The 17,230-nt window shown below is 38.5% G+C and overlaps 1 protein-coding gene across 10 annotated transcripts in view; it reads right to left on the bottom strand.

Moving 5' to 3' along the window:
• Positions 1-17,230, bottom strand: part of Mllt10 (MLLT10 histone lysine methyltransferase DOT1L cofactor) — a 121,473-nt gene that overhangs the window by 60,973 nt on the left and 43,270 nt on the right. For 9 of the 10 annotated variants that reach the window (XM_090319002.1, XM_090319000.1, XM_090319003.1 and 6 more), the window contains 3 exons: positions 13,792-13,895; positions 9,978-10,071; positions 7,598-7,693 (listed from right to left, as the gene is read on the bottom strand). In XM_090319002.1, the coding sequence (XP_090175128.1) occupies positions 7,598-7,693; positions 9,978-10,071; positions 13,792-13,895 (294 nt within the window). The remainder of the gene's footprint in view (positions 1-7,597; positions 7,694-9,977; positions 10,072-13,791; positions 13,896-17,230) is intronic. The other variant, XM_090319004.1, reaches the window with a different exon arrangement.

Genomic DNA, 17,230 nt, shown 5'->3' with positions numbered 1-17,230 from the left:
TTCTTTTTTCAAAAAATAACTAAAAGCTAGGCACTGGCAAGCAGTGCACATCTATAATGCTAGCTACCAAGGAGACTAAGATCTAAGGATTGCAGTTATCAGCCCAGAGGTGAAAAAAATCCAGGAGTTGCTTATTTTCAATTAACCAATGAAAAGCTGGATGCTGAAGCCTACTCAAGTGGTAAAATGACAGCTAAGAAGGAAAAAGGTAAGTTAGGACAGAAAATTTGTGGCATTAACTTCAAGCCCCAATACCCACACAGAAAGAAAGAGAAGGAAGGGAAGATGGAAGGACAGGAAAATAAGGAGGAAAGGAAGGAAAAGGAGAGAAGGGAAGAAAGAAAATGAAGGAAAAGAAACACATCCAATTGCCTAGAATTATGTCCCAGAAGGTTCTAGCTACATCCAATATCTCTGCTCCACCACCCTAGTAAACTATTCTACATTATTTTTGTCCTCCTTCTCCAAGGCATTAGAGGGAAAGTATTTTCTTGCTCACATGTAGCCCTCTTCTCCATAGCTATGATTTCAACAGTTAAGTACTCTTTCTACACTTAAACCCACTTCTCTTGTTTACTAACTTTTACCTGGTTTCTGAACCCAACCCACTGCACAATCTCTTCAATCCGTATCACTCCAAAGGACATACATTTATATCCTCTACTTGAACACTTCGCTCATTTCCACTGTAGACTCTCCCCTTTCTCACTATTTTAGAAAAAGAAGCTCTTACAGTAGAATGATAAAATCACAAATTTCCTTTTGTCAACCAGTATTTATTACAAGCTAAGAATCACTAAAAGTTGCTAAGATTTCTAGTTGAAGACTTGATTAAATACAAGGCATGTCTAAAAGACCTCTGCCCCTTACTAGGTAGGCTGATCTATTCAAACAGTAAAAGAATGTAAGAATGCTAATATGTCATCAACATTTAGGTTAAATTGGAAAAAAATTATATACTGTTAACATTTTTGTAAAGCATTCAACCAAGGGGGTAGGGGATATCATTGAGACTCATACGCATTTTTAGAAAATATGTGTTATAGCCAGCATGAATGCATAAGCCTGTAATCCTTGCTACTCAAGAAGCCAAGATCTGAAGATCACAGTATAAAGTCTACCCAAGCACAAAAGTCCATGAGACTCTTATCTCCAATTAACTACCAGAAAACCACAAGTAGCACTGTGGCTCAAGTGGTCCAGTGCTAGCCTTAAGCTGAAGAGTTCAGGGATAGCCACCAAGCCCAGAGTTCAAGCCCCACTATCAGGGAAAAAAAGGAAAAGGAAAAGGAAAGAAGAGAAGAAAAGAAAAGAAAAGAAAGACAGACTATATTTCAGCTTTTCCCTCCCTGGTGGCTCATGTCATATAATCCTAGCTACTCAGGAGGCTGAGATCTAAGTATCGTAGTTCAAACAAAAACAGCCCCAGTTGGAAATTTCGTGCAATTCATATCTCCAATTAACAACCAAAAAAGCCAGAAGGGGAAGAAAGCTAGCCTTGAGAAGAAAAAAACAAGCTCAGGGAAGACAGAGCCCAGGCCTTGAGTTCAAGCCCCTGGACTTGAGGAAGGGAAAGGAGAAGGGTAAGAGGAAGAGGCGGGGAAGGAGAGCGGGGGAAAGAAGGAAGGAAAGAAAGAAGGAAGGAAGGAAGGAAGGAAGGAAGGAAGGAAGGAAGGAAGGAAGGAAGGAAGGAAGCCAGCCAGGAAGCAAGCAAGCCAGGGAGGGAGGGAGGGAGGGACGGAACCCCTTCCCACCCCCCCAAAAAAAGTATTCATAGGGCCAGGAGTTTGGCCTAGTGGTAGAGTGCTTGCCTAGCATGCACGAAGACCCAGGTTCGATTCTTCGGTACCACATATATAGAAAAAAAAAAAAAAAAGCCAGAAGTGGTGCTGAGGCTCAAGTGGTAGAGCTCTAGCCTTGAGAAAGTCCAAGGACAGTGCTCAGACCGTGAGCTCAAACCCAGGACTGGCAAAAAAAAAAAAAAGTATTCAGGGCTAATATTTGAATATGACTAATAGATTAAAATCTGTAACAATAGCAATTTGTCAATATCAATATCTTAATTGTGATCATATAAAAATATCTTTCATTACAAGGAAATCAGTCAGACACGAGTGGCTCATGCCTGTAATCCTAGCTACTAAGGAGGCTAAGATCTGTAGACTGCAGTTCAAAGCCAGCCCAGGTAATAGCCTGTGAAACTTTCATCTCCAATTAACTACCAAAAAAGCCAGAAGTAGAGCTGTTGCTCAAGTGGCAGAGCACTAGCCTTGAGTAAAAAAACTCAGGGACAGCACTCACACCGAGTTCAAGCCTCACAACCAATAACATAAAAACAACTACACAGGCAATATTATATCTCAGCAACTACACTTCAAATTATAGATTTTAAGCTTCTTGGAGTAACAATATACACTACATATTTCTCTTTGGCAATGCACAATGGCAGCAAACAGCAGTTTCCAATCATGGACTGTACTGGTAAGCTATAACAATCAGTGTGTGTATGTAATACACTAATGATGAACAGCCTATAAAGTTATTCATGCATTATACTTTGATACAGAATAGATTAATTAGCACTGATGAGTGTAAGAGAGATAACCTTAAGGACCAAATTAACTAGTACAAGATTATCTCAATAAAATAATAACCATTAATTTCTAAATAATGACCTGCAAATTGGCCTACAGAAAATCCTTTGTGAAGTTATAAGCTGTTCAATATACTACATATTGTGACATCTGATATGCCTCTATATTCCCCAGCCCTTCGCACATCCCATTCCATGAAAGAATTTCTTTAAACACCAAAACAGTAAATGTAAATGTCAAAGTAATTCCATTTTTCTCTACCAGCTGTAAATACTGACCTTGTACAAGACATTTAGCCTCTCTATAAAAAAAGACTCAATTCTTAGTTTTAAAAGATGTCAAATAAGAAAGGGACAGAAGTGAGGTAGGTACTTTTAAACCTTTTTACAAGTTGTGAAGAGAATTTTTTTAATGAGTCCTTTGAAAACAGAAAATTTCCTTATTAAACACCACTGGAAGCTGGGTGCCAGTGGCTCATACTTGTAAATGCTACCCACTCAGAAGGCAGAGAGTTGAGGATTTCAGTTCAGAGCCAGCCCCAGCTGTAAAGTCCATGAAACTCTTATCTCCAATTAAGTACAAGTACCCAAAAAAGCTGAACGTGGAGCTGTGATTAAACGGTAGAATGCTTAGGGGAAGGGGGGGGGGGCCTTAGAGAAAGCACTCAGGCCTGGGTTCAAGCCCCAGGAACGAACACGCGAACGAACACGCACACACACGCACGCACGCGCGCACACACACACACACACACACGAGAGGACTGAAATATATCCCTAGTGATTTCAACTAGAAATTGCTATTTTATAAGTTTGTTACTTAAAAAGTACACACATATGAAATGTGAATCTTATCTCTACCTTCAATGGTTCCTGACAATAGAACTTTACTAAAAACTCACCTGTTTATCTGGATGTGGCCTTAGAAAGAAGCTAACAGGGCTGGGAGTTTGGCCTAGTGGTTAAAGTGCTTGCCTAGCATGCATGAAGACCCGGGTTTGATTCCTTGGTACCACATACATAGAAAAAAGCCAGAAATGGTGCTGAGGCTCAAGTGGTAGAGCTCTAGCCTTGAGAAAGTCCAAGGACAGTGCTCAGGCCCTGAGCTCAAGCCCAGGACTGGCAAAAAAAAAAAAAAAAAAAAAAAAAAAGAAGCTAACAATGGCCTCCTGCAACAGGGTTTTACAATGTAGCCAGTTTGGCCTCAAACTTTTATTTTTTTGGTGGGTCATGGGGCTTGAACTGGCCCTAGGCACTGTCCCTGAGCTCTTCAGCTCTAGGCTACCACCCTACCCTTGGGTCAAACCCCACTTCCCATTTTCTAGAGGTAAATTGGAGATAAAGAGTCTCAGGTCCTTTTGTGCCCCGGCTGGCTGTGAACCTTGATCCTCAGATCTCAGCCTCCTGAGTAGCTAGGATTATAGGCATGAGCCACTGCTTCCTGGCTTCAAGCTCTCAATCTTGCTTCAGCCCCCATGTGCTGAATAGCATACATGATCACACCTACCCTTGATATAAAAATCTTGAGAAAAGAGAAAAAGAACATCCAGACAGACAAGCATAGAAGCATAGACCTGCAGTCTCAGGTAGAAATTTGAGACAGAAGGATCACACGAACTGAGCTCAAAGGTTGAGGGCCTGAAACATGGCAAGATCCTCTTTCGGGAGGGAGGGAAAGAGGGGTGGGGGGAAGCTTAAAAAATAGCCAGGCCAGGGCATGGTGGCTTACACCTATAATCATAGCTACTCAGGAGGCTGAGATTTGAGGATCAAGGTTCAACACCAGCCCAAGCACTAAAGACCATGAGACTCTTAAAATTAACTTCTAGAAAATGGGAAGTGGGGATTGGCTCAAGGATAGGGCAGTAGCCTTGAGCTAAAGAGCTTGGGGACAGTGCCGAGGCCCAGAGTTCAAGCCCCATGACCCACAAATTAACACACACACACACACACACACACACACACACACACACACACACACGGCCAGACAACCAACCAACTAAATAAATGTAAAGCCAGGCCTGGTGGTACATCTTGATCTCAAGTTCAAGGCCAGCCTAAACCATTGTATCCAGAGTTCAAGCCCCATGACCCACAAAATACACACACACACACACACACACACACACACACACACACACACACACACACACACACACACACACACACACGGCCAGACAACCAACCAACTAAATAAATGTAAAGCCAGGCCTGGTGGTACATCTTGATCTCAAGTTCAAGGCCAGCCTAAACCATTGTATCCAGAGTTCAAGCCCCATGACCCACAAAATACACACACACACACACACACACACACACACACACACACACACACACACACACACACACACACACACACACGGCCAGGCAGACAACCAACCAACTAAATAAATGTAAAGCCAGGCCTGGTGGTACATCTTGATCCCAACTTCAAGGCCAGCTAAACCATTGTATCCAAGAGAAGCAGAAAAAGAAATCTACAACGTTCCATCTTTTCAACTATACTACCACTTAACATCCAATTTAATAGTCACTTGGTCTCACTAACAAATATTCCCAAAACAAGCATATAGGTCTAACAATAAACTTGTATTTATTTCATTTGTGCTATGTTTACATTGTCCATTAAAAACTGCTTGTTCTTGCTTTCTTTTAAGAATAAAATACAGGCTGGGAGTTTGGCCTAGTGGTAGAGTGCTTGCCTAGCATGCACGAAGATCCGGTTCAATTCCTCAGTATCACATACATAGAAAAAAGCTGCCAGTGGTGCTGTGACTCAAGTAGTAGAGCTCTAGCCTTGAGAAAATCCAAGGACAGTGCTCAGGCCTGAGGGGTTCAAGCCCAGGACTGGCAAAAAAAAAAAGAATAAAATACAATGCTGGGCACAGTGGCTCATGCCAGTAATCCTAGCTACTCATGAGGCTGAGATTTGAGGATTGAGGTTCAAAGCCAGCCCCAGCCTGGGCACTAAAGAACGTGAGATTGTTTATCGCCAATTAATCACTGGAAAATGGGAAGTGGCACTGTGGCTCAAGGAGTTCAAGCACCATAACCAAAAAAAAAAAAAAGACTAAAATACAAACTGGGACAGAGTGGCCACACTTGTAATGCTAGCTACTTAGGAAATGAAGAGTTGAGGTAGTTTGAAGCTAGTCCAGCCAGGAAGTCTGTCAGACTTTTATTGCCAATGAACCACCAAAAAGCCAGTAGAGATATGGCTCAAGTGGTAAAGGGCTAACCTTAAGAAAGAAAAATCAGAGACAAGCCCCAAGTTCAAGCCAAGATTAGTATCAAATAATATTATTTAATAATCATGAGAATAACAATAATAAAATACAAAAAAGTTACGTTTGGTAACAGAGTTCTAAGTTTACTAAATACTAAGAATAAAATCCACATAGTAGTTATACACCTCTGAAATCTAAAGCTAAACAAGTATTTTTAAATCTAACATTCAACAATCATTTCAAAATATTTTCAGAAAGCAAAAAGCTTCTTGGAAAGGTTGATAAGTGAGGGTACACTAATCTATACTGTATTTAGTCAACACTGTACTACATTTAGTAATTGTCTTTCAACTAAAATGATAGGATATAGATTCAAATATGATCATACTGGAACACCTCTAAAATAAATGAATGCTCAAGAAATGGCATAACAGATCATTAACGGCGCGACCTCTGGCGTCAATCTTCATGTTCCTTACCTAAAGAAATTTTACTTCTTGATTTTATAAGCTTGAATAAAAATTGTAATGAAACAAATCCTGACATTGCCTTTATCAGCAATTCAAACAACAGATACAAACTAGATGTCTATTGTTATTATAAAACCACATAGTAACAAAGTCAAGATAAACATGTATACTGTACTTGCTATTTATATGATCTTTTAATTTCATACATATATGCAAATATTGAAGGTTATATGTATAGATATGTGTGTATTTACCTCCCTCCCTCCTTATGTATATAAAAGGTAGGGGTGTGTGTGTGTGTGTGTGTGTGTGTGTGTGTGTGTGTTGACTACCCTCAACGTGGGCATCAAATTTATACTTGGTATTTCACTCATAATAGAAAATTTAATTTCAAGCACTTTTAATTTAAAAATAATGTGTATAATGAAAAAATTTACAAATATAAGCTGCAAATAAAGGATGCTTAAATAACTTACACAATAGCATTTCCCAAAAGCATTTGTAGATATGAAAATATTACTCTTAAATATAACTTGCAAAAACTAATTCAAAACTAGTTCCTATCAGCTGGGTAAGAACACTGTTTTCTATTTGAAGATGTCCTTTATATCTTCATTTCCACTGAAGTAATTCCTAGTATCATTTTAGCATGCTAGCAATATATTCATAGAAAATTGAAACTCAAGATATGAATAATTCTACAGTATTCATTTCTAGTTTACTAAATACTAAGCATATCCTTTAAAGTAGGCAAAGTTTCAAGCAGGAAACAGGTTAAGTATGAAGACAGATTAGTGTTTAGGAAAGATTTTAGTGTTTTAACTAAAAGACAAAGTATTTTCAAACAATGGTCTAACACTTGGCCACTAAAAAAAAAAAAACAAAAACCATTATTAGAACCACTGAAAAACAAAAACTAGTCAAAAATAGTAATAACCTGAAAACTCTTCTACTGTAAAGAAGAAACACTGGTAACTACTTACATGTGATAAAAATCATAAAGATAGCTAGAAACAAACTGATACTGTTGAAGGATTTCACAAAAAGATCACAGTTGACACATGCAAGAAATCACTCACATGCTTTCAATCAAGTTACATTTTAAATTTTAAGTTGCAATGGGTAAAACCATATTCACAAATATGGCATTATTTTAAACCTACTCTTCTAATACTCTTTATTAGTCCAAAAATTTCTGTATTTCATTGTTTCCATTTAGTTATTCAGAACTTAATTAAAATTATCTAAAAAGGCAAAAAAAAATCTATTAAGTGATGTGCTACATAATTAGCAACAACAAATCCACTTACTTTTTTCTCTTTCTCATGATGTTTATCCTGAGAGTGAGAGGAAGAATCACTTAAACTTTGATCATATGACCTATTAGATCCCCGTTTGCTCTTTTTCTAAAAAAGAAAATATTTATACATATATGTATATGTATATTAAAAAAATTACCTAGAGAATTTTTGTTAGGTTTAAACTATTTCAAATGTGCAGTATTTTCAACTGTCTACTGAATTTTTTTAAAGGTACTGTTGTGATTTATAATTCAGATTAGACGCCATCCATTGCATAATGAAGAAAAAACTAAAGTCAACATTAATAGCATTATTTTTTATATTTATTACAGTATGAATATAGATTGTCTTCTTTCAAATAAGCAACTATGCTTTCAATGTTGGCTTAAAAACAAAGTTTCACCAACAGAAAAATGCCATATTAAAGAAAGATGTCAATACTAAAAGAAAGAAAATATTTAAAGTGTCATTATATGCCACTAGTAAAGCAAGAAGTTATTAATCTTGTAATTTTCAATATTAAAGAAAACAAATCTGCAAAAACTTATCCAGGCATCCTTTTAGAGAAAAAAAGATAATGGAAATGTCAGTATTAGACCCATGCATATTTTTCAAAGCATTACTAAATAAGCATTATACATTTCTGTTAAAAACAACATAAACCACTGCATAAAAAAGATTAAGTTGAGAGTCACTTGGAGTTTTTAAATATTTCTATTACCACAACTAATTAAACTAGATCTAAGTATCCACAAAACATGCACAAGAGCTACATAAATATAGCTTACATAATCTTACTAACTTATGGAACTTTCTTCCAATAAGCAATTGCTGTAATGTCAGTATTTAATAATGGGGAAATTTTATTTGCACAAACTTCAAACTATATTTCATTATTTTTAAATTTTATCTGTGTCAATTTTCATTTTGGCAAATGAAGATTCTAGTAATCTTAATACCTAGAAAGCAAAATATTCAATTTCACAATCCCAAATTTTCTCTCAATATTTTTTCACAAGGTATTATAATGTGTATCAATGCATTTAACATCAAATGATGTAAGCACTTTTATGAATAGTCGTGTTTATTAACAATGAGATACAGTCTATCAAATGTGTTGTGATTTTTCCTAGTATGACCAGTCATAATAAAGTATACTTACACAAGCAAGATGAAACATTCTTCTCTCCCTGCCTAGACTAAATGGTGTACCTATTACTTTTAGGTTGCAAACCTATATAGCACATTACTGTATTAAATATTGCAAACAATATTAACACAACATTTTCGTATCTAAGCATAACTAAACAGAAGAGGTAAAGTAAAAACAATCGATAGTCATTTTTCAGTTCCATTATAATCTTATTGAACCACCATCATGTGTGCTGTTCATCAAATGATAGATACATACTGTATTTCATATCATGAATCAGAATATTGGAAGCATGAGATCCTCAGAGCGTAAGACAGAGTCCCTTATAATATCATTTCCTCAAAACTAAAAACTTAAAATTTTAAAAAAGCTCACTCATCAGAGAAAGAGTGGTTTAAAAATTAAACACTTAAAAAACAGACATAAGTCATCAGTGTATAAAATCTGTGTGTAATGTATCATTAAGGACTGGGACATATATACACTTGGAAAATCAAAGAAATAGTGATCTTTCAAAGAAACCAAATGCTATTAACTCAATCATGCATGCAAAATACTGACTAGATCTTAAAAAAAAAAAAACAAGAACAAAAAACGAAGAACCCACATACAAATATACACACACACACCCTAGACCCCAAAGTCTGTTTTCAAGGTAACTGACCAAGTTACAAAAAGACCTTTACTGCTTCACAATAAATATAAATGAAAACAAATAAACAAAAATACATAAGTTATGAGCCAGGAAGATGGGAACAAGTGATAAGAAAATTCAAACGGAGGGCCTGGCATGGCAGGTCATACTGTAATCCCAGCACTCAACCAACAGAGGTAGGAAGAATACCCACAAGCTTTCCTTAACGTAATGAGTTCCTGGCCAGCCCTGGCTACAGAGTAACACTCTGTCTCAAACCAACAAGCATAAGATCCAAAATTATAATTATATGCTAAAAGTCAAAATAATGGGAAATAAAATTTTTACAAGTAAACTTTTCCAGTATACTATTCAACACATACTATCAACTGCTAATACACTCTCATCTACAATGTTTCAGATTACCTATATAAAAGAATCAAGGCAGAATGAACTCTTTTCCCATTACTACTTTTCATTTCGAATATAAATTTATTCTTAAGCAAAAACTCCAGGGAAAAGCAGTTGATATGCCTTTTCTTTTAATAGCAGTATCATTCTATAATTATCATTTTAATATTAGGTTCAAAAGTAGTTCTTACCAGCTTACTAAAATGGTATTTACAGTAGCCACAGTACTGGACATTATCTGCACCATTACCTTCTTCTTCACAAAGTAATCCAGCAAACTGAGCACTGAAAATAAAGGCCAAGTACATCAATAAAACGTTCAAGCCACAGTATACACAAAGCTACTTCTAAGCATTAAACACTTGTAGGAAAGCAACTAGGCCTGCTGTGTTCTGCTGTGTACTGGATCCCAGGGATCACTCCCAGCAGCACCACCACATGCACGCTCGAGCGTGCGAGCTCCCACTCCCACATGGTTAGATAGATGGAGCTGGGAGTTTGGCCTAGTGGTAGAGTGCTTGCCTAGCATGCATAAAGATCCGGGTTCCATTCCTCAGTACCACAACCATAGAAAAAACCGGAAGTGGTGCTGTGGCTCAAGTGGTAGAGCACTCGCCTTGAGAAAAATCCAAGCACAATGCTCAGGCCCTGAGCCCAAGCCCAGGAATAAGCAAAAAAAAAAAAAAAAAAAAAAAAAGTTATACGGAAAGTTGTCCTGGGGCTTCAAGTCAAGCCCTGGGCTCTGTCCTGGAGCTTCTTTTACTCCAGGCTAGCATTTTACCACTTGAAATTCACTCCCTGCTTTTTTGGTGACTTTCCTGCCAGGGCGGGCTTCAAGCCAAGATCCTTAGATCCTTAGTAGTTAAGATTACAGGTATAAGCCACTGGTACCCGGCAAAGTCATATTTTAAAAGAAACTTTTCATATCAAGGATGAGGATTATGTTCATATTTTTGTGTCACAAAAAAATTCACTGGGGTTTTGGGAGTATTGTTTCATTGTTGGTTTTATGGTATTTTGGACTGAAGATACAGCCTCTACTTGAGGTACACCCCCAAGCCAGGGAAATCTAGCAAGAACGCCTTCCCTACCAAAAAAATAAATAAAATTATTTTTCACATCACAATTCTCCAATCTATGTGGCACACAAAGGTTCTAAAACACTAAAAGGACAGGTGATAGATTATTATTACATGAAGATTACATCCTCACAAAAAGAAATTTTCTTTTGATGTGTTGAGTGGGAGGGGGAGGAAGGTCAAGATGGGATTTCACTGGATAGCACATTCTGCCCTTAAATTCATGATTCTCCTACCTTAGTCTCCCAAGTATATTCATGAGCACACTCAGCTTTCAGGGGGAAATTTGGCAAGGGGCGGGGGGGTTAGTTCTGGGGATTGAAATCAGAACTTCAAGCTTGCTAGGCAGATGCTCTACCACTTCAGCCAGGTCTGCAGCCCCCCTTTGCATTAGTTATTTTAAAGGTAGAGTTGTAGTAATGTCTGTCGAGTCTGGGCTGGGGTACTATCCTCTTGTGGTTCCCTGTGAAACTGAGACTGAAAGGGATCCACCACTGAGCCCAGCCACAGTGCCTCCCTAGTGGCTGGGGTCATAGACTATGCCATCACATCCACTCATGGGGAGACAGGAACAACCTCTGGAACTATTATTCTTGGGCAAGCGTCAAAACACAACCCCTGGATCTTCACCTCCAAAGTATCTAGGATTACATGGGTAAGTCAGATAATTCATTTTAATTTTCATTAAAAGTTTAATTCCATTTAAAGAAATTCCCTCCATAAAAAGGGAATTTCTTAAAATGAAATCATCTAGCACTCACTTAGCAACTCTGTTTCAAACTCAATGTATATTAGGCAAAATAAGTGCTTTTCAGGGGGCCAGGAGTTTGGCCTAGTGGTAGACTGCTTGCCTAGCATGCACGAAGACCCAGGTTTGATTCCTCGGTACCACATACATAGCAAAAAGACAGAAGTGGTGCTGAGGCTCAAGTGGTAGAGCTCTAGCCTTGAGAAAGTGCAAGGACAGTGCTAAGGCCCTGAGGTCAAGCCCAGAACTGGCGCGCAAAAAAAAAAAAAAAGTGCTCTTCAGCCAAAACAATATAGAAGAGCTGGAGATTAGCGGCAGCTGATCCATCAGTACTGCGTTCCACCCTCGACACACACTTAGACATAACAGAAGACAAGCTGGGATCTTTAGTCGTGAGTGCTTACAGAGGCCCTGAGCTCAATTCCCATTACCAAGCTTTTAATTTTTTTAATTTCTGCATGAGGATTTAAAAAAAGATGTGCTTTTCTGTTCCTCTTTACTTTTTTTTTAGTGGGGACAAGTCCTGGTACTTGAACTCAGGGCCTGAGCACTGACTGTCCTTGGGCTTTCTCAAGGCTAAAGCTCTACCACTTGAGCCTCAGCACCACTTCTGGCTTTTTCTATGTGTGTGGTACCGAGGAATCGAATCCAAGTCTTCATGCATGCTAGGCAAGCACTCTACCACTAGGACAAACTCCCAGCTCTCTCTTTACTTTTTAAACCTGTGGTATCCAGATAAGCTCTTGCTAAAGTTAGTAGATACATATACACATACATATATTTAGAAAAGGAGGAAGAATGGAATTGAAATGAAATGATATTTCTATTTCTAAAAGCAGAAAATGCTAGTTTATAACCATTCTATTAATATGATCTTTACACTTTAAAATTACTGATAGTAGTTATATGACAGCCCCCACCCCAAACTTCCATCTTTGGAAAATTAGGTAAAGCAATAATGTAATGCAAGTAAAAAAAATCTTGTTCCTAAAAGACTAAAATGTGGCTCATATTTCCAGCTTAGGAAACAAACGTATGCCTACACTGACAGAGAAGCATAGATTTATTCTTAAAAGTATATCAATTATTCTCAAACTTTTTTTTTTTTTTTGCCAGTCCTGGGCTTGAGCTCAGGGCCTGAGCACTGTCCTTGGACTTTCTCAAGGCTAGAGCTCTACCACTTGAGCTTCAGCACCACTTCCAGCTTTTTTCTATGCATGTGGTACCGAGGAATTGAACCCGGGTCTTCATGCATGCGAGGCAAGCACTTTAACCACTAGGCCAAACTCCCGGCCCTATTCTCAAACTTTTACTTGTAACCATTTTCTATTCTCTATTATACGAAGTAAATTTCTCCCCTGAAAGTTTGTACTGAAAAAATAAACTTTCAAGAAACAGTCACTGTCACATGAGAATGATGATAACTGTATTATTTTTTCCTTGAGGCAAAAAAAGTTATTACAATATTAGTATCTCAGACACTACATTATTTACCTTAATCCACTTATTTCCTTGAAATAACACAAGAAATCAAACCTATGCCCTTTTTTGGGGGGAGGGGGGAGAGGAGGTCAGCTGTGAGGACTGAACTTAAGGCCTGAGCACTGTCCTTGAGCTTTCCTCAAGGCTAGTGCTCTATCACTTCCAACCTTTCATGAATGCTAGGCAAGCACTCTTAGCACTAGGCCAAACTGCCTGCCCCCCACGCCAGGTTTTAAAATAATTATCTCTATTTCCCTGAGTCTAAACATAAAATCTCTTTCAGTGAAATGTACTATAGTAATACATAGATACCAAACCTGAGGATGGGGGAAAGGGTGGTACTAGTACTTGAACTCAGGGCCTAAGCCTCGTCCCTTTGCTTATATGCTCAAGGCTAACATTCTACCAGTTGAACCACAGCTCTACTTCTGGATTTTTAGTGGTTAAATGAAGGTGAAAGTCTCACAGACCTAGCTGCCTAGGATGGCTTTGAGCCATGATCCTTAGATCTCAGCCTTCTGAGTAGTTAAAATTACAGGCATGAGCCACCTATGACTAGCCAATTTATTTCACTTTAAATTTTATTTATTTCTCTTCCTCAGATCTCAGGCATGAGCCACCAGAGCTCAGCTCTAAGGTTGTTACACAAGTTACAAGTCAAAGGTCACTTCTGTACAATTATGAAAACATACTTACCATGTCACATGGAAAGCCTGACGACACCCATGTTTATTACATGTCATGCAAGCACCAGTGGCAGCTTTGCTTTCTCTTCCTTGTTCATCACAAATGTAACAAGTCTTCAGATAAAGGAACAAAAATAAACATGAAACAAAAATCAATTACATGTATAACATGAATCTTCTATAGCTAGCTTCAGAAATGAAAATCACGTTGATCATCTAAACCTACTTTTCTTTAAAACATGAATTCTTTTTCCAGACAGAAATTTAAATTTTGTGAACAGTAAAAGGAAATACACAAAACACAAAATACAAATAGTCCAACTAAAAACTTACAAAGGTACTATTTTTAAGTCTCAAAATGCCACTAGACAGGATGAAAGATGCTTGACAGACACAAGAGGTCATGAGGCAGAAGCACAAGCTACGATCTCCCTTTATCTTTTTTTTTTTTTTGGCCCGTCCGGGGCTTGAACTCAGCACCTGAGCACTGTCCTTGGGCTTTCTCAAGACTAGAGCTCTACCACTTGAGCCACAGCATGACTTCAGGCTTTTTCTATGTATGTGGTACCAAGGAATTGAACCCAAGTCTTCATGTATGCTAGGCAAGCACTCTACCACTAGGCCAAACTCCCGCCCTCCCCCACTTTTTCTTAAACATCACAGTTCATACATTCAATTGATTCCTAAAACAAGAGTATAAGACAATCCTTTCTACGAGGATTTGATAGAGGGAAGCTAGCCTACTATGTATGAAAGCAAGGTGTAGATCACTCCAACTCTCTACTAGACATCACATTAATATTCTGAAACACCACCAACAGTAGAGAGGGGAAGAAGCTTTAGGCCATAAATACTGAGAGAGATAAGAACAACACTGGCAACTCTGACTGATGTCCAGTCCATTTTCCATGTTAAAAAAAAAAAAATCATAGGCACTGGGGGCTCATGGCTATAATCCTAAGTACTCAGGAAGCTGACATCTAAGGATTGCAATTCAAGGCCAACCCCAGGCACGAAAGTTCGTGAGACCCTTATCTCCAATTAACCATTAGAAAATCAGAAGAGACACTATGTGGTTCAGTGGTAGAGTGTTAGCCATGAGCTGAACAACTCAAGGGCAGCACCTAGGCCCAGAGTTCAAGCCTCACAACTGAAACCACGCCCCCCCCAAAAAATTATGACCAGTCATATGAGAGAAAATTCAGTTACATTAATAAAATCTTATCAATGAAGTTGACTATGTCAAAAATTAATAACTAATTGCATGTGATGGCCTCCAGGTTCAGAACTCATGCACAGTCAGTGTAGGTTTCCACACTACATCTATCAAAACATCATAGTGTGCCTCATATATGTACAAATGTATACAATTACAACTTGTCAATCAAAAATAAGAAAAAAGGCCAAGCATGGTGGCTCAAGCCTGTAATTCTAGCTGTTCAGGCAGCTGAGATCTGAGGATCAAGGTTCAGAATCAGCCAGGGCACTAAAGACCATGAGACTCATTTCCAATTAATTACTAGAAAACTGGAAGTGGGGATGTGGCTCAAGGGTAGGGCGGTAGCATTGAGCTGAAGAGCTCAGGAACAGCACCCAGGTCCAAGGGTAGGGCAGTAGCCTTGAGCTGAAAGGCTCAGGGACAGTGCCCAGAGAGAGTTCAAACCCCATGACCCACCCCACTCCCCAAAAAAGATCACACAGATGGGATATACATTCTATTGCATATAGGGATTTCATTCTTCAGTACTTGTTAAACTTGACATTTGAAATAGGATGTTAAAAAAAAATCAGTGTTGCCGGCAGTGGCTCACTCCTGTAATCCTAGCTACATAGGAGGCTGAGATCTGAGGCTTATGATTCAAAGCCAGCTAGGGCACTAAAGACCTTGAGACTTTTATCTCCAATTAACTACTAGAAAACTGGAAGTGGTGCTTGGTTCAAGGGGTAGAGTGGTAGCCTTGAGCTGAAGAGCTTAGGGACAGTGCCCAGGATCAGAGTTCAAGCCCCAAGACTGACCAAAAAAAAAAGTGTTAATAAAATCCTTTAATAAAAAGAAAATAGATAACACACACACACACACACACACACACACACACACACACACACACAACATGTCAAGGTGTTGTATTTCTGTTTCTGTCACCTTCTATTTGAGTTTCTATTCATGATTATGACATGAAAATTTCACTTTGGATAGAGAGGTAGATTAGAAACATCTGCCATAGTCAATCCTTGAATGAATACAATCTGATGAAGAAGATACTAAGATTCTAACGACAGAAAAATAGGAAGAGAACCAGAAAGAAGTACCAGGGAGACAGAAACCTAAAGTGAAACAAAAAGTACCAAGGAGTTGCAAGACAGTCCCTGGCTTCCTCAAAGGGCAAGGAGAAATTGAAGAGTGTAATTCAAAGTAAAACAGACCAGGTAAAACATGCTGTCAGACAGACTGTCAGCTCTATCTTTAGGGAAAGCCAACAAAACCTCCATGGATATGTGAAGTGGTAACTACTCAGTGTGCAAGAATAGCATTGGTGAAGAAAGACACCTATGGTTCACAGAAGGTGACAGTAGGACATCATCTTGAGAGAAAGTACAACCTTGGATAGTAAACTATACTTGGGGCCTGAGAAATGAATGGCTCAAGGAATCACAGGACACACCCTGCCATAGATTTTGGATGTCATAGGACATACTGTGGAGATAGGATATTCAGCAATCTACCTCCTGTCTCTCACAGGGAAGCTATATTCAAAGTTTTAGAGACCAGAGGCATCAACTTTGAGGCACCTGGCAATACTTGGAAATCCCTCCCAAATCATCCAGCAAAGGAACTGCTGTGGTAGCAGATTGTGGCAGCTGCTCTAGTTGTTTACAGAGAAACTAAAACTCAGATGAAACAAAGAAGATCATTTTGCATTAATGAAGGGAAAAATCCATTAGGATGAAATTACAGTTAACATATACAGGCCAACTAGTAGTGCACACAAGTTCATTAAACTCCCAGACTTTAAAAGCACTTATAAAGCCAAGTACAGTAATGGTGGAAAGATTTAAATACTTCATTTTCACCAATAATAAGTCACTCAAAAATATCAAAAAAGCCTCAGAATTAAATGACTGAGAAGCCCGATGCCAGTGGCTCATCCTGTAATCCTAGCTGCTGAGATTTAAGGATTGCAGTTCAAGGCCAGCCTGCATATAAAAGTCTGTGAGACGCTTATCTCCAATTAACCAGCAAAAAAGCCAGAAGTGAAAGGTATGGTTGAACTGGTAGAGCACCAATCTTGAACAACAAAAAGCCAAGTGAGAGTGTGAGACCCTCAATTCAAATGCCAATACTAGTAACATCATGTAGGTTTACATATACGTACGTACATACGTACGCATATACACACACATATATACACGTATATATACACGTATATACACACATACACACAGCTGGT

Source organism: Megascapheus bottae, chromosome 26 (assembly GCF_031878675.1).
Source record: "Megascapheus bottae isolate mThoBot1 chromosome 26, mThoBot2.hap1, whole genome shotgun sequence".
Classification (NCBI taxonomy): Eukaryota; Metazoa; Chordata; class Mammalia; order Rodentia; family Geomyidae; genus Megascapheus; species Megascapheus bottae.
The sequence above is the reverse complement of the archived record's forward strand: the minus strand, read 5'-3'. Positions and strand labels throughout refer to the sequence as shown.